The 18269-nt window shown below is 30.0% G+C and overlaps 1 protein-coding gene across 2 annotated transcripts; it reads right to left on the bottom strand.

Annotated features, from left to right (window-relative positions):
* Positions 1-3313: 3313 nt before the first annotated feature.
* LOC111021225 (linoleate 13S-lipoxygenase 2-1, chloroplastic-like) lies at positions 3314-7464 on the bottom strand. Of its 2 annotated transcripts, none has more exons than XM_022298097.2 (9): positions 7325-7464; positions 6909-7183; positions 6554-6824; positions 6015-6464; positions 5842-5927; positions 5641-5754; positions 4815-5122; positions 4435-4701; positions 3314-4345 (listed from the first exon to the last, which is right to left on the bottom strand). In XM_022298097.2, the coding sequence occupies exons 1-9, from the start codon at positions 7428-7430 to the stop codon at positions 3586-3588; spliced, it is 2637 nt and encodes an 878-aa protein (XP_022153789.2). In that variant the 5' UTR covers positions 7431-7464; the 3' UTR covers positions 3314-3585. The 2 variants fall into 2 exon arrangements, with proteins under 2 accessions (XP_022153789.2, XP_087977346.1); XM_088121220.1 differs by having other exon boundaries at positions 6554-6821.
* Between the last annotated feature and the right edge of the window lie 10805 nt (positions 7465-18269).

Here is an 18269-nt window from a genome sequence, read left to right as displayed (position 1 = left end):
ATTCATTAACTTTTTTATGAAACGTATTAAATCAATAAGAAAATTCATCAATTATACTTTTAATAATAAATAAGTAAATAAATTAAATTAAAATTATTCATTCATATATGGATAATTTTGTTTTTGAATTACAATTAAACATTAGGGGTGACAAATGAATTTGAAAAAATGGGCAAATCAAGTTGGTTTGGTTGGTTGGAACCATACTTATTATTTAGTTCAATCGCGTAAAACAAAACAAAAATCGCTGAATTTTTATGGTTTGGTAGCTGTTTTTGTTGGGTTAAATCATTCAATCTAATAACAAAAATCAGATTTGATGTAAGTTTTAAGATTTTGTGAAACCTATATGTCAACTTTGTCCAAAACCATCCCAACCCAAAATCTATTTTATATTTAGTAATAAACTGACTTCATGTTTTAGAACCATTAACTAATTATTGACTGATGTATATATTGAAAGTTCTTTTTAAAAAGATTCTTAAATAAAAGCCTATTTAAAAAGAAAAATTGCAACACTTATTTAAGTGTAAAAATCAATTTGGTAAAATTGAAAGTCTAGGATAAAAATTGATATATATATCAACTTTAGGATAGTAAATTGATTTTTTGCCCCAAAATTTCATGCTTGAGTCCTGAAAAGTCTATAATCGAATTTTGGAAAAAAAAAAATTCAATCTAATCTTATATTTTAAAATAATAAAATGTAGATTTTTGTTTGCCCAAATGCTGACCACAAAAGTTTTTATAGGTAAGTGGGTCTCGTTTGAAACCAAATGTTCCAGGGTTTGTTTGTCTGTGTTGTTATTATTATTCTTTTTTTATGATGAATACTCCACGTTTTGTTAGTGAAAGAGAACTTTTATTATTATTATTATTTATTTTTTTTAGTGATTTTGACTTGGCAAAAAATAATCTCATTAATTTTAAAATTATTTTTATTTTAAGATAGATATATTTGACAATGATACTTAGTAATTTTGAAAAAAAATTTAAAATAACTTTAAATAATTATGGGTCTTTGATTGGTAATTCTCCAAATGTTTTTAGGTAAGAAAACAAAAAAATTAATAGAAAATTAATTTTTAAAATGGTTATTGTTTAAACTTCAAACTTATCTTTATGTTTCACTTCTTTTTTACCATAAATTTGGAGAAATTTTATATTTTTCATTTTCAAATTTCTGTCTCTAACTTATTTATCTTTAATATAATTTGTTCTCCCCAATTTTTTATGTCTAAAATTCTTTAACCTCTCTAACTTTTAGTCAACGTTTCTTTTTTTCTAATTGTTCTCCCTCTAAATTTTTTCTCACTCTAAAAAATTTGTTTATTCTTACCATTTTTGTTCCCCTGACTTTTTTCTCTTTAAAATTTTTGTCAAACTCTCTCTATAAACTTTAAATATCATTCAAAATCACTTTTAATTATATGAAAATTAGTATATAACCAAATGTAAAAATAATTATATAAAAACTACATTCATATATATATATATATATATATATTTGTTAAAATCGCTCTTTTCTAAAATCATTTTTAAACGTTTCTTGCGTGTGAATAACTAATTTGAGGTTCAATGTACCCATTTGCAAGTAATTCCATACTTCACGACATGAGAATATTTTTTCAACTTTTTATAATTTCTCTTTCTTGGTTATTAATAATTAGTTGGTTCGCCCCTCTCTTCCCTAGTTGGTAGGTTGTCATTTGCAATTCTCTATTCATCATTATGGCCCATATCCTTAGCTTATAGCCACTCAAAAAAATTAAAAAGAAAAAAAAAACAAAGGAAGAGCGAAATTATTGGGAAGAAGAACCACACATCACTCCCTCTCCCAAGTCTCAAATCTCAATAAAGGATAGAAAATAAATACCCGACTTCTCACATGTGATGATCAAATATTCTCTTAAAAATTGACCATTGATTAGTCCTTTTTTAAAAAATAAAATTTTTGTATTTCTCTCTCTTATTTATTAATTATTTAATGGTGGTGAGAGCAACATTAGTCCTCATTGACAATGGGAGATACTTTTATGTCAATGACACAAATTCATGTAAACGAAATTTTTTTTAACCTAACATTGAACTTTGCCATATATATATATATCAATTTTTACCTTAAACTTTCAGTCTCACCAAATTTTATATTAAACTTGGATAAGTGTTGCAATCTTCAATAAAATTTTAAAAGCATTGCAATTTTTATCATTTGATAGATTTTCATTAGAAAAATCATTGGAAAAAAGTATTTCGTGTTAAATGAATTATAAAACATATATTTGGTATGAAATAAAAAGGATTCGTACAAAAATAAGAGTAGAGTTAGTTTTTTTGTTATTGGTAAGTTTTAGCATAATTATTTAATGGTTGATTTTATTAATTAATCAAACTTAATTTGGGGGAAGCTTTGTTTTTATTAAATTAGTGGTTTTTATTGGGTATTTTTTACATTTTTTTTTCAAATTAATTGGTAAATTAGTGGAAATTAAAAGAGGGTAAAAATTGAAACACTTATCTAAGTTGGAGAAGAAATTTGAACTCACGACTTTTTAATCGGAGATATGTTTTAACCAGTTGAACTGCGGTTACATTAGCATTGAAATTGAAAGTTTATGCTAAAAAATGGATAGAGGTAAAAAATTAAACTTTTCCAAATTAGTTTTACATGTACTATTGTATTATAAACATGATCAGACAAGTAATATTGAAACTAAATTATAATAAGTTATTAGACATGATATTAATTAAAAGAATAAACCAAACAAAATTAGAGTTCAGAAGAAGTTACAACCGGATCGTGGGGTCATCAAGATTTCAAGAGGTGCTCCAAAGCCAACAGGCTTAAAGCTTCTTTTATGGCGAAGTATATACAATATATTTTATGGCAAAGTACATACAATATATTTTATTTTTTTATTTAGTTAATTTCAACGGGGCACGCTCGTCCAAGTCACCAATAAGAAGCTAAGTATTTTCTACCAATAAGTATGACCAATTATTAAAACTCTGATAGTGAATTAATAACCGTAAATGTACAAAATTAGTGGGAGAGAGATCAAAATGTGTAGTGTATATCTCAATCTTAAGAATATCAACACCGATGTTATTATTACTGCTGACTAGTAACTATGTAATCATAAGATTTATCTTTAACTTAAATATGATTTCAAATCACCAATAAATACAGAGATAGAGTTTGAATGTGCAATTATTTCAATTGGGGCAGCTGTATTTACTATTAATTGGGCCATTTTGTTAGTTTTGCAAGTAGCCTTCCGAAATAAGAAAATAATTCATTCAAAAGTAAATATTAAGCCAAGCCAAACAAAGCGAGAAGATTTATTTAATTAAAAAACCACTCTCCCGAGAGTGGAGACCAAGACGAGGTAAGACACGAAACGAACATCACGCATAGATATAGGCATGGGCGCGAGACCCTTACCTCGGCCAACACTGACACAAATATGATATCATAAAAAATGACACCATCTTATTGTGTAACTGGCAATTGCTTAAGAAAATTAGGAAAGAGCAGACGAGGTATAGCGAGCAAAGACGCGTAGTAGGTGATTTGATTTGATTTCAAGTGGAAATGCTGTAAGGAACTCCCTTTCCTGTGACCCCTTGATTTGAAGATGGTTTGAAAGCCTCATACGGCACACGCCCGGCTCCACGCCTATTCTTGAGTTTACTATCTCCATTCCTCTCGTCAATGGTGCTTTCCAGTTTCTCCAACCTCGTCTTAAACTCGTCGAAGGCTTTGGCTATGGCGGGGTCGTCACGCCAGCTTGGCTCCATCTTCTCCCCCAAATACTCCTCGTCCCTAGAATGAACCGACAGTATCCACATGGCTGTCGCCACTCTGGCAGCCTGGGCCACCGAAGGAAAGGATTGGAGCAGCGCAGTTTCAGGTTTGGCCAAAAAGTCTTCCGGATGTTGGTCGGAGTCCTCGGTGGGCATGTTGGTTCTTGCAATGCTGGGTCGGCCCGGGAAGTAGGCTGCATGGGCGTATTGCCCGAAGTTGACGGCCGAGTGGTGCCCACATGCCACCCATGCAATCGTCGTCACTATGTTAATGAGCTCCTCCCGGGTTGTAAGATTCGGCCACATACCTTCTCCCTTTTTGTCCGGATGCCCCTTTTCTTTGATCTCTGTCCACCACTTTTGGATCTCTTTATCATTCTGCACCAGAACATCGCCTGCCTGATCACCTGGATAATAGTGCCTCACATATTGCGAAACCCATTCTTTGAGGGCATCCCATAACAACAGACCATCGTTTGCGAAAGGGTAGTCTTGGATGTTTAACTTAACACCATTCCCCTCACGTTCCGCCATTCCCCTTTTAATCATAATCAATATTGTATCTAATTAATTAATTAATCAAGTAAGAAGAAGAAGGGATTTCAAATTTATCTAATACATAATTACCTGTGAATTAGGTCCTCGGGCAGTGCCTGCAACTCAAATTTCCAATCCTTCTCGTACACCAAGGAACTAAGTTCCATCGAATATTTTGCAGTTGAAAATGTGCTCTCAATGATCCCTCCACCATTCACGAGGATTTCTCGAGCGTTTGAGTTGATACGTATGGTGAACCGAAAATGAGGATGCAATAGCCTATATATTGGATGCATTGTACTTAATTGTCTGTTCGTAGCAATTATATACGGCTCTACAGCACAGTGAGTTCTAAGCCTGCACCCAAAACCCAAAATTTCTTGAGCCGAGGTTGCAAACAAAATCCTACCTGGGTTAGAAAAGAAAATAATGAAATGAACCGCATATTATATATTATATTATATATGTACCAGTGAACAATAAGTTCGTGAAAACAAGAATCGTGGGCAAGAACATGGGATTTGGCCAGCCTCCATAGCCAGTTTTGTGTTGCATCTGTGGTGCTAGGTGAGAAGCCTTGCTTCCACTGCTTCTTCCCATTCATGGGGGGCCGACTCAGCTCAATAGCCAGCGGCCTCAAAGTGTTATCATCTGAGTTTAGGAAGAACAATGTCCTTGATCCATACAGCGTCGTGCCCTTAACGCTTCTAACTTTCTTTACAAATTGCATTAAAGTATCATGGTAATCCAGTATGTACAATTTCTTGTCTCTTACTGCCTGCACAAAAATTACAGATCGGAAACATCAAGGGAATTTAATTAGATGTTATTAACATCCATTCTATTTTTTATTTCTGTTTTTCAAAATTAAGACTCCCTAGTCCCTTTTTTTAATTACTTTGTTTTTTATTATTTATTTTTGAAAATTATCAGTTTTGTAAAAACATTTTCATGATAGCCAAATGTTGACAATAAAAAAGGTATATAAAGAATGATTTTTAAAATTAGCAAAAAAACTATAAACAAATTTATTATCAAAGGAGGCATAAACTTACAGGTACTACTTATGCCTATGTGCTTCATTGTTTTGTTATCTAATTTTTGAAAATGTTTTTATAATCTAAGACAAAATTTGAAAGCTAAAAAAATAATTTTTAGAAACTGTGATTTTGTTTTTTAAATTTGATGAAGAATTCAAGTTCTTTTTTTTTTTTTTAAATAGAAAAAATTATTCCAAAACAGTTGTAAAAAAACAAAGATATTATAAGAGATTGTTAACATCATCCGTATAATTACCGTTTCAGCCGTCATGCCAGTAATTCCGATTAATTTGTTAATCAGGTTGGAGTCCAATATTGATTGTTTAGGTCCATAGACATTCTCGTCTAGCTGACTCGTCAGCGGCCAACTCTGAATGGGGTAAAATATATAATTTTTAGAACAAATTAAAAGGCTGAGGCATTGATTAAGACGTTACTGATATATTAATTCACTCACCATGACCCGCTGAATACCGTAAGGATTGAGACCGGCAAGTGTGTGTCTTGCAAATTCACTATCACTCAGCCAAATGAACTTGTCTCCTGCGTACTTACAAGTTAAATTAAACGCATAATAATCGGGACACTGTGCAATTGAATTGAATTATATTGTGCTAGTAGTCTACTCACTTTTCATGCATTCCGGTGGTTCGAATTTTATGACAGCTGGCGGCTGTATTTTCTTTTCCTTTTCCTTATCATCAGACTTAGGGTCTTTGTCGTCATAATCATCAGACGGTTTTTTCTTCTCGTCGTCGTTATGATCATCAGAAGCATAAGGATTCTCGTAGGAAACTGGCGGCAAGTAATCAATGCCTTCAACAAGTCCAAAGACTGAGGATTTTCCTGAGGGTTGGGGTTGGGGTTGGGGTTGGGGTGGGGGTGGGGGTGGGTTTGGGGGTTTGATGCCATCTCCGAACATTAAGTCAATCTGAGCGAAGTTGTCAAATGATTTGGTTCCCAATAATGTAGGCGTCGGTGTCACCGGTTTCTTGGTGAACAATGCCTCCTTTACCTCTGAGAATGCTTCGTCGCGTGGAACATAGAACGGCGCACTACTCCTTTTCTCTGACTGTGGATCTACCAATATCATTCATTATTATTGTGGTTAACAGTAACACTACTGTTTAAATTAACCGTTTTGAATATACACATATACTACTATGTACCTCGTGCAGATGGAGGCCGACCAGTTCTACAACGCCGAGGGTAAGGACGGCCTGGACCACCCAGAACAGGCCTTTTCAGCTCCATGTCCTCATCAGTATTTCCGAGGTCGTTGTACACGTCGTAGTTGTAAATCCTCTCAAACGCATGACGCTCGTTCATATCTTCTTCTTCTTCTCCATCTTTTTCGCCTCTCTTGCCTCTCAGATTCTCGAGGTCTTCGTTCCTCAGTTTCACCAGCCCCGGTGGTGTGCGTGCAGGCAAATATGACTGCTACACTCCCGATATAAATCACACTCATAATTAAAGGAAAAGTTAAGTTGATGGTAGGGTATTAATTAAATGTAAAAAATTAACCTTAGTGGAAAAGAAGATTCTTGGGTCAGGAATAAGATTTTTGGGTTGAACCCATGAGTTGCAGCTGAAGATAGTTGAGCGAGATGGTGAGAAGCTAAGAGATACAGTCTCGATGTACTTCTCATCCAAATTCTCAGGGATTTCAACAATCACAGCACCAATCTCCCCAAAATTATCCTCAACTTCAATTTTGGCCACATACATGTGGGACTCCGACTTGCTTCTCCTGCCCTGCACTTCAGCCCTGCCTTCGATCATCGGCTTTTCATTTTCGTCTGTGTAGTGTAGTTAGAACATCAAATTTATGAGATGGATCTTAATCATTCTAGAACATAACAAAAAGAGAATGTTTGTAATTTATATATAAATTGTCAAGCCTAGGTAGCGATGGAAGGGGGCGTGTGGTAGGGACTTACTATTCAGATCGTTGCTAGCGAACTTCAAAGTGATGACGTGTCCTTCAGGAATTTTTTCACCCGTTTTGGGTATCACCGTAACAACTGCAATGGCCGGAACAACCATCTTTTTGGGAGTTCAAATTTGGGCGCTGATACAAGGCTACTTGTGTGTGCTTTCCGAGTGTCTCTTGCGTCTGTATATATAGGCCCTGCATCACCCCAAGCATGTGATCGAAGAATTTTTTTAAAATATATTAATAATAAATCATATGCTTATCTGGACAGCAGTTGGCTGCTGACAACTAATTAAGACAACTCTTAAATTTTTTTACAAATAAAAGATAGAAATGCAAAAGAAAAAAGAATTTTCTTTTCCTGTTTTTTTTAATGGTGGTGGCCCATGCACATAAATGTTGTTCACTGTAAATGTATTCTCTCAACGTAGCGATAATGTTAGTGTGCGTGTTTAATTCCACAAATTAGAGTTTAATATTACCTCCCTTAATTTTGAATTATGATTTTATTTAATTTTTTGTTTTATGATAGAATCGCTAACTAAATAATGACTTTGATAAATTTATTAATAAATATTATTGACTAATGATCTAACACAATATTGCAGATATAGATAGTCAAAGTCGGGAAGTGAACAAAATAAAATCGATCATGTAAAATATGCCCTCTTTTATCGAATCTCGTTTTACTTTGTCGAGTTGGGAACCCCCTTGGGCACACGTATAAAAATGAACTAGATAAAACTATAAAAAACATTTTAAAATTTAGGAAAGTTCAAAAAGGTAGATTATATCTTAACAAAAGAAAGCTTAAAAAAAACAGATAAAAAAAAAGCAAATCCTCTTTATAACACCGAACATAACAATATAACATCCTTCTAACATAATTTAATTTCTAGCACACTAGAAAACCTCTTCTTGCGAGGGAAGTCATATTTCAATATTTAAACTTTCCAATTTTTATGTATATTAGCTAAAAGTTCTAGCAACTTGATTTGTTACATATGACTTCAAATACATGTTCATTTAATCACTTTTTCAATCATGTACGTGAACAACATACTTGTCACATTTAGATTCTCATTTAAATGATTTATCAAAAATTGATGGTAAACAGAAAAATGGTTTCTTATGACAAGTTAGAAGTAAAATAGAACTTTATAACTATTTTTGGTTTTTCAATTTTTAGATTCCCTTTCTTTCTTTCTTTCTTTCTTTTTTTTTTTTTTTAGTTTTATAAAACAAATATCATACATGTTTATATATATATATATATATATATATATATTTCCAATCTTTTAGAAAAAGAAAACTAAACATGTTTGGCAAACATTTTTTCTTTTCTATTTTTTAAATAAGAAAAATTAAAAAATATGCTAGAGAGAAAATAATGTATTGGTGGGAAAATTTTAGAGAGAGGGATTTTAGAGGAAAAAGTAGAAATAGTAATTTTATAGAGATAGAGAAAAAAATCTGGAGGAAAAAAGTTAGAAATATTAGAGAGAGAATATTAGTGAGAGAAAACAAAGAAAAAATCATAGAAAAAATAATGTTAGCGAGAGAAAAGTTAGGAGAAAAACTAGAAAATTTTAAATTGATAATTTTTAAAAAAGGAATAAAGTTATAGAGCAAGTGTATATGTTAGTAAAATAAGGATACATTATAAAGAGAAAAAAAAAGTGAAAAAAAAATTAGAGAGAAATTTTAGAAATAGAAAAGTTTGAGATATATATATTATAGAGAAAATGAAAGAGAAGTTAATAGGAAGATATAAATTAGGGAAAGATAAATTCAAAAGAAAAATTTTATAGAAAGAAGTTTCGGAAAATTTTAAACTCGGAAAGAGGAAAAAAGGTAAGAGAGAAATATTGGAATGGAAAGAGAAGAAAAAAGGTTATTAAGAGATGAAAATTTAGATAGAGTGAGAAATTCTTAGAGTGCGAAAATTTGAGGGAGAAAAGTTGGAGAGAAAAAAGAAAAGGAAAACTATACGAAAGGGCATAAAATAATGAAATATGTATTTATAAAAATATTATTATTATTATTTTTCCTTTTAAATGGGGTGTTAAAGGCGTGAGATTTTGATAAAAATAACTTTTTTAATTAAAAATTATTCGATATTTTTAACTACGTAATCGTAAAGTTATCAAAGAATTCAATTTCTACAAAAAAGAAACGACATTGTTAACAATTGATCTAAAATCTGAAGGACAAGACAAAATAGGCATGGATAAAAAAAATAAAATAAAATAAATAAGAAAAGTTGACTCCACACCATGAACTTCTACGTGCTTTGTTGTGAGAATAATTTTATTATGTTAAAACAATACTAATATAATTTGTTTATTAAAATATATTAAAAATAAATTAATACTAATACTGTCTCTTCTATATTTGATTGGATTTAAATTTAAGGTAAAAATACATTTTTGTCCTTCAAATTTAAAATAAGTGTTTATTTGATCCCTAAAATTTAAAAATGAACACTTTTGATCTTTGAAATTTGAAATACGTGTCTATTCGATCTCTGAAGTTCCAAAATTGATATTTTCAATCCTTAAACTTTAAGAAATAGTTCTAAATTGTCCCTCATTAATCATTATCATTAGTTGACTAACCTTAAAATGACGTGATAGTTAAATTACTTATTCGACAAAAATATATTAATTTAATGTTATATTTGTGGCTTTTATTTTCTTCCTCTCTTCCTCTCTCTTTCTCCCTCATCTCCGGCCAACACTCGTCGTTGCCGCTAGTCATTCCTATCCTCACCCATCGCCCGTTGCCTGCCATAATCCTCGTCGAAATCATTCCAATCGCCCTCGCCAGAAAAGAGGAGGCTCCCCCTCTCTCCTTCGTTCCAAAGAGATGGAGGACCCCTCTTCGACGCTCCTCCCTCCCTTCTGATTGTTGGCATAATGATATTTTTTTTTTCAATCACCTTCATTGCCTTATATTAGATATCCAATATATGAATTAAATTTATCCAACTCATCCGCTTAAACTTTTAAATTGAGTTGTGGTTTATTCATCCTTTTAACCCCATTATATAAATATTATCATCCTATCTCTCTAGTTCTCTAATCTCTTCTATGGTTTAATTCAACTTTCTCCTATGACCACGAAATCTTCAAAATCCCACTTTCCAAGCTCAATGTAGAAAATTTTACACCCTCCCCTCTTCCACTTCCTCTCCTCTGCATCTTCCTCCTACCTAATCGGCCTTAGCTCACAAGGATTATTAGGTCCTAGCTCACAAGGATTAGGATAGAAACGACCGGCGGAGAGTGGAAGAAAGGAGAAAAATAAAGCCTACAAATATAATGTTAAATTAATATATTTTTACCAAATAAGTTATTTAACCGCCACATCATTTTAAGGTTAGTCAACTAAGTAAAGTAGCTATGAGGGAACATTTAGAACTATTTCTTAAAATAAAAAATTTTAGGACCAAGAATGTTCATTTTAAAACTCTAACGACTAAATGGACATCTATTTCTTTTTTTTTCTTTTTTTTTTAATATGGACACTTATTTCAAACTTCAAGGATCGAAAGTGTTTATTTTGAAATTTCAGATATCAAATAGACATCTATTTCAAACTTTAGAAACCAAAAATATATATATATTTTTTAAATTAATTATTGATGAAAAAGAGGTTATAGCGTGATTTTTTAAAGTAGAAATAGAGATGAGAGATTGAATATTCTAACTTTGACGAAAAAAAACACAAGATATCTTAACTGCTGAATAAAGATTTTGACCACTAACTTCTAGTATTTTATTGTGAGATTAATTTTACTGTGTCAAAAATTAATTCACTTATTAAATGTATCATAAATAAATTAATAGATCCTCTAATATATTGGATTGGATTTTTTTTTCTTTGTTCATTATTGTATATTGTATATTGGATTGTTAATCTAGATCACGTTAGGAGTTTTGCAATATTTTCCAACGCTGCATATTCAAATATTTTGTTCATAAAATTCCCACTAATGAACATGAACCACAAAATTATTAAAATATATTTTTTAAATTAATCTCCCATAAATTTAATGGAGTAAAACCATCAAATCACATTATTTCTGTCTCTTCCATATCCAGCCTTTTTTTTAATATTTAGAACCTTCAAAATAATTATATATATATATATATATATATATATATATATATATTAAATATTAAAATATTCTTTTTATATTAAATAAAAGAATTATACAATATCTGCCTCGTGCCTCTCATTCACGTTTAAAAAATAAGTGTAAAATATTAAAATATTCCTGCTATAATAAATAAACGCTAAATTAATTATTCAAAATGCCTATGATGTTTGGGTTTAATATTAACTCTACCTTCATCGTTTAAAAGTCTTACTTCTACCCCTAATTATAAAATTTAGATTCAAATATGTCCGTGAATAATTTTATCCTTAAAATAAATGATCATGGTAACTGAATTATTGACGTTGCTACTAAGTTTTAAATGACTTGTGGTAGGTATAACTTTTAAAAAATTAACAGCAAATTTGACAACCACTAGAAAATTTGTAATGTGGGTCGTGTGGTTTGCAGTATGATTCTATAGTTATTATCAATACCTGTCATATTTGCCATTCCATTTTTTTGAAAATGCCACTTCGACCACTTCTCCATTAATAGCTCACTGAACGACGCGTCGATTTTCATAATTTATTTTAACTTAAAATTATTTAATGACATATTTGAATCAATTTTAAAAGTCAAAAGAGTAAATGAGACAAATTTATAATTGATCAAACTAACTTTAAATAATTTAGCCATAAAGAAAAAGACTATACAGGCAACTATAAGTCTCTTATTTACTTAAATATAATCCTTTCTTATTTTTGCAGTAAATAAAATAAAAAGAAAAAATCAATTTTTATCTCTTAATTTGTAACTTTTTATTTTTTCACTTCAACTTTCAATTTCATCCATCCATTTGCAAGGATTGTAATGGTTACTTCCTATTCAAATTTTGCTAATTTAACTGCTACTTTCAAGTATTTATGTGTGTGTATAATTCTATTGGAACAAAAAAAATTTAAACCAAAAATATGAAAAAAAAAACCCTAGCTCTATAATATATTTTTTCTCTTAAATCGTATCAATATTGACTCTAAATACAGATTTAACGTTGTTTAACTCCATATTGAAAATTTTAAATATATTTTTAAGATATCATTTGGATGATAATTTTGAAAATTTAATTATACTTAAATTAATTAGAAATTTTCCCATCTGATTCGGCGGGATATCACAACCTGTCTCTAATCTCAGTGATCCCCCCACCTCCAATATTTTTGACAGATGATGGGATTCACACTTGCCGAAGAAGTGCAAATTCTTCATCTGGTGTGTTATTCACTGAAGGATCAATACTTCATGAGAAGCTCCAAGCTAGAATGCAGAATATGTATCTTAATCCTAGCATCTGCCACCTTTGCCGCTGTGATTCTGAAACCTTGGCACCGTCTTTTTGCTGTGTTCCATCTAATTCTGCCTCTCCAAGAACATATAGAAGCTTTCATTACTGAAGCCTTCTTCCATCCCTATAGCAGTAAACGAAATACTCTTTGGTGTAATGCGGTGGGCTCGATCCTTTGGCTCGTCTGGTTGGAGCACAACAGCAGGTGCTTCACGGATTCCTCAAGGTTGACCTCTATTTTGTGGGATGATATTTTGGTTCTTGCATCAAGGTGTTCTAAATCTACCATCTTTTGTAATTATGATATCTCTTCCATTCTTTCAATTGGAGTGCTTTCATATAGCCTTCCCTTGTGTGTATGTTTCTCACATACTTCTAATGAAATGGTTTCGGTATCTTTTAAAAAAACATAATTAGAAATTTTAGGGAGAAAAATTTTAGAGGGAGAAAAATTGGAAATATATATACTATAAAGAAAACGAAAGAAAAGATATAAACAGATATATATTAGAGAAAGAAAAATAAATGCTAAAGAAAAATTAAGCTAGTTTGGGAAATTTTAGAAAGAGAAAAAAAAGAGAGATGTTAGAAGTGAGAGAAAAAAATAGATATTAAGAAATGGAAATTTAGATAGATAGAGAAATTCTTAGAGAGAGATGTTGGAGAGAAAAAAAAAGGTAAGTTATGCTAAATGATATGAAATAAATATGTATTTATAAAAATATTATTCCTTTTCATTGTTTTTTATTTTAATTTCACAAAAATGAGTTTTAGTTGGTTTTTTTTAGTATAATACCTGTGGGGTGGGAGATCGAACTCACAATCTTTTCATTGGAGATATATGTCAATTGTCGTTGAACTATATTTTATTTGATTTGATTGCATAAGTTTGTAATTTATGCTATTTTATTTTAACCCTAATATTCTATATTTCAAGGTAAAGTTATCAACTAGAAAGTTATCAAATAATTCCATTTTTTAAAACGAAAAACAGGAGAAAAAATGACATTGTTATCCATTGATCTAAAATCTTAGGGACAAGACAAAATAGGTATGGATATTTATGAAGAATAGGATTTAAGCCTTAAGAAAATGAAGGGAAAAAAATGTTGACTCCACACCATGAATTCTACGTGCTAATTTTGAGAATAATTTTATTTTGTTAAAATAATACTAATATAATTTGCTTATTAAAATATATTAAAAATAAATTAATAGTGCCTCTTCTATATTTGATTAGATTTAAAATTAAAATATAATTGATAGAAAAAAAATGTTACACCATGATTTTTTTTTTCAGCAGAAAAAGGATTACGGGATTGAATATTTGATCTCTAAGAAAAAACAAGATTTCTTAACCACTAATAAAACTTATGTTGACCATCATGAACTTCTAAGTATTTTATTGTGAAATTAATTTTATTAGGTTAACAATGCTAATATAATTCAGTTATTAAATATATAGAAAATAAATTAATAGAGCCTCTAGTATATTGGATTAGGATTTTTTTCATTTTTATAACCGGCTCGTTGAATCGTGTTGGGGGAATTAAAAAAAAGAGAGATAATTGGAGTAAATATTAAGAAACAAACACGTAATCGACCAATTGGGTTGAGGCGCGGAGATTCAAGTTCTCTACGGTGTATATTTCTTTATCAACGACGGTATAGCAAGTATATGTCCTCTGGTCTGTCCCCTCTAGGATACAACAACCCAAGTGGATTTTTTTTAAATAATGCTGCATTAAATAAAATTAAAGAAAAAAAGCTTCATTTGAAATTTATTCTAAAAGTAATGCAGGTGAAAATATTCCGCCACTTGGAGACGACTATGTTATTTTCAACCGTTGGTCGTCTCTTAATAAAGACGTGGTACTCTATTGGCATCACGTGTGATTTTTTTTTTTTAAATCAAGACATGGTTGTCTCTTGAAGAGATGACCATCTGTGATGGTCGCTTTTTCAAGAGACGACCGGACCACAACAACGTTGATTTTTTAAGAAAAAATAAATACTGTTATATATTATATATTAAACAGTAGAGTTTTGTGTTGGATATCAGATGATATTGACCCAGCTTTCTTCATTCTCTTTGCATGTTCGGCTTAGAAAGGTAATTTTTTTTTCTTTTTACTATTACTCAACTTTTTACTTATTATTATTATTATAGATAATAATAAATCGATTAACATTAAAAAAAAAAGTAGTAAAAAATTGAAAAATATGTTACTCAAGGCTCAAATTTGGGATGTTTTGTACAAAAGATGAGTACAAACCCATTCCGCCAGAACTAGGTTTAAGTTTAACAGTTATTTAATATATAATATATAATGATATCTTATTTTTTTCCTAAAAATCAACGTCGCGGTAGCGAAACGACCACAAATGTGTGCCAACACATGGTCAAGAGACGACCATGTCTTGATTTAAAAGGAAATTTCAGCAGTGCCACGTCATTATGGTCGTCTCTAAGTGGCGAAATAATTTCAAAAACATTATTTTTGGAATAAGTTTCAAAACAAGCATTTTTTCTTTAATTTTATTTAATGCAGCATTATTTTAATTACAAGTTTAAATAAAAACATTATTTAAAAAAAATTGAAATATCGTTGTGTAGCTCAAGCCTAGCTCAACAATAAAATACATCTTTTGACCAATTGTCGAAAAAAGTAGAGAATAGAGAAGGTTGAGAAAAGAACGAGAATTGTCCGTTGTATGTTGAAAATGAAATTAGAGAGATATTTATAGGATTTTTACAACTAATAACTTAACATAGAAATTAATAAGAATTTTTAAACCTCTCTTTTTCAATTTAAATAAAAGAAACTCATATTTTGATTATTAATAAATATAAAATGTAACAACAAATTGTCAATCTAGATGACGTTAGGATAAAATATTTTCCAATGCTGCATATCCAAATATTTTGTAGATAAAATTCCCACTAATGAACACGAACTACAAAATTATTAAAATATATAATTTTGTAATTAATCTCTCATCTAATTTAATGGTTTAAAACCATCAAATCACATTATTTCAAGAACATCTCTTCCAGATCCCTTCTTTTAATATTTAGAACCTTCAAAATAATTAAAAAAAATATTTTTTTAGATATTAAAATATTCTTTTTATATTAAATAGAAGAATCATACAACATGTGGCTTCGTGCCTCTCATTCACGTTTAAAATAACTATAAAATATTAAAATATTCCTGCTATAGTAAATAAAGACTAAATTATCCAAAATGCCCATCATTCATGAACTTTGGGATTAATTTCAACGGATATTTTTTCTTTATTAAATTTATTCCACAAATATATTATCTATTGAACTATTTCTAAGAATAATACTTGGAAAATAGTTAATCTTCGACCTAGATCATTTCTTCACGAGACGATTTATAAGCGTAGCATTCAATTGACATCACGTCTCTTCAAGAGATGACCAACTAGACGTGTTTTCTATACTCACCTCTTCAACAGACGAAAACATTGTTTTTGAAAAATAATAATAATCATTGTTATATTTTATAATATGATATATGTCAATTACCACTGAACATATTCGTTTAGGTGATATTATTATAACTATTATTATGATTAAAATAATTATCATATTTTTAGTTTATTATTATTATTATTATTATTTTCTTTGATAATAGGTATTCATTATTTGTTTTTAGTTTATTGTTATTATTACTGCTACTATTATTTTTATTTTAATAAATTTTTATTTATAATTATATGTTTTTAGTTTATTATTATTATTATTCTTTAGAAAATTTAAAATATGATTATCTTACAATTATTATTATTCTTCGTTTAAAAATAAAATAATAACAATAATATATATATATAGTTATTATAATTTTCAATTATATATAATAAATTATATTTTTAAAAGAATAAAAAGTTAGAGTTAATAATAAAAATAAGGAGTAGGAGTAGGAAGTTGATTATTTTTCTTGCAAAAAAGAAAAAAAAAGGAAAGAAAGTTAATTATTTCTAAAATAAAAAAAAGGTAGAAAGTAAAATCAAGTTCCGCGGGGATTTTTTTTTAATAATGCTATTTTCTATAGTAATTACGAAAATATGCCACTTCCCAAACTATTTCCAAAAATAACGTTTTGGAAATAGCACGAGAGACGACCTGTGAAGTGGCAAAAGACGACCATGTTAATTTTTTTTTTTTAAATAAGGCTTGGTTGTCTCTTGAAGAGACGACATGTTTAGCGGGATTTTAAAAAAATCCCGCTTGACAAAGAGACGACAATATTATTCTAAACAAAAACAAAACAAATATTATATATATATAACACAACACTTCAAACTAAAATGAATATTGTGGTGTAGTGGATAACGGACCGCTCGAGGAGTCAAATGGTATGGGTTTGAGAGTATATGTGCGTGTGTGTGTGTGATAATAATAATAATATTATCAAAACAAAAAAAAACACACATATTAGTGCTCAAACCCATGCCCTTCTCCTCTCCGGGAAGTTCCTTATCCCTTACGCCATAATATTCATTTACGTTAGCTGGTCGTCAACAGTGTTTGTCACTTCATAGGTCGTCTCTTGAAAAATACGACTTGCTATTTCCAAAACATTATTTTTGGAAATATTTTGTGGAGTGGCATATTTTCGTAATTACTTTCGAAAATAACATTATTAAAAAAAAATCCCGATGATAGGTCTCGAAAAAAGGCCGCAAAAGGGAAATTTGTGATTGGACCACTACATTAACATACTCTAATATCAAAATGGAGCTATTTTATATTATATAAAAGTATTCATTTCTTTTTCTTCTTCTTTCCATGAAGCAGCATTGTTGTCTCTCAAAAAAACTACCATATTTTTCAAGTATTATTTCCATAAATAATTTGGTAGATGATATATTTTTTTAATAAACTTAATAAAAAGCATCATTAAAAAGAATATCCTAATTTCAACCCTATCTCTATGGTTTAAAAGTCTTACTTCTAACCTTAATTTTGAAATTTGATTCAAAGTATGTGAGGATTGAAATTTGTTCATTTTTAAAAATTGTGAACAAGTTTATCCTTAAACCATGTGATGGACAACTCAATTATTGGCTGTTGCTATTAAGTTTTAAATGGATTTGTGGCCGATGTGATTTTTAAAACATCAATAGCAAACTAACCACTAGAAAATCTGTAATATGGAGGTGAATTAAAAAATATACGTGGTTTCTGAGTATGATTGTTCAGTAATTATCAATACTTGTCACATTTGTCCTTCAATTATTTTTTTAACACCACTTCTTCGGCCAGTTCTTCATTAATAGCTTCGGAACCACATCGATTTTCATCCTTTTGTTTTAACTTAAAATTATTTAATAGCATCAATGGTAAAAGGAGACGAACATTTTTAAACGATTTCGATATAATTAAAACTAACTTCAATGTTCATGGACATTTTGAATAATTCAACCATAAATAAAAAGAATATATGCAGGCCGACTATGAGTCTCTTCTTT

The sequence above is a fragment of the Momordica charantia genome, assembly GCF_013281855.1.
Source record: "Momordica charantia cultivar OHB3-1 chromosome 2 unlocalized genomic scaffold, Mcharantia_2.0 BLBB01000002.1, whole genome shotgun sequence".
In the NCBI taxonomy this organism is placed as follows: domain Eukaryota; kingdom Viridiplantae; phylum Streptophyta; class Magnoliopsida; order Cucurbitales; family Cucurbitaceae; genus Momordica; species Momordica charantia.
The sequence above is the reverse complement of the archived record's forward strand: the minus strand, read 5'-3'. Positions and strand labels throughout refer to the sequence as shown.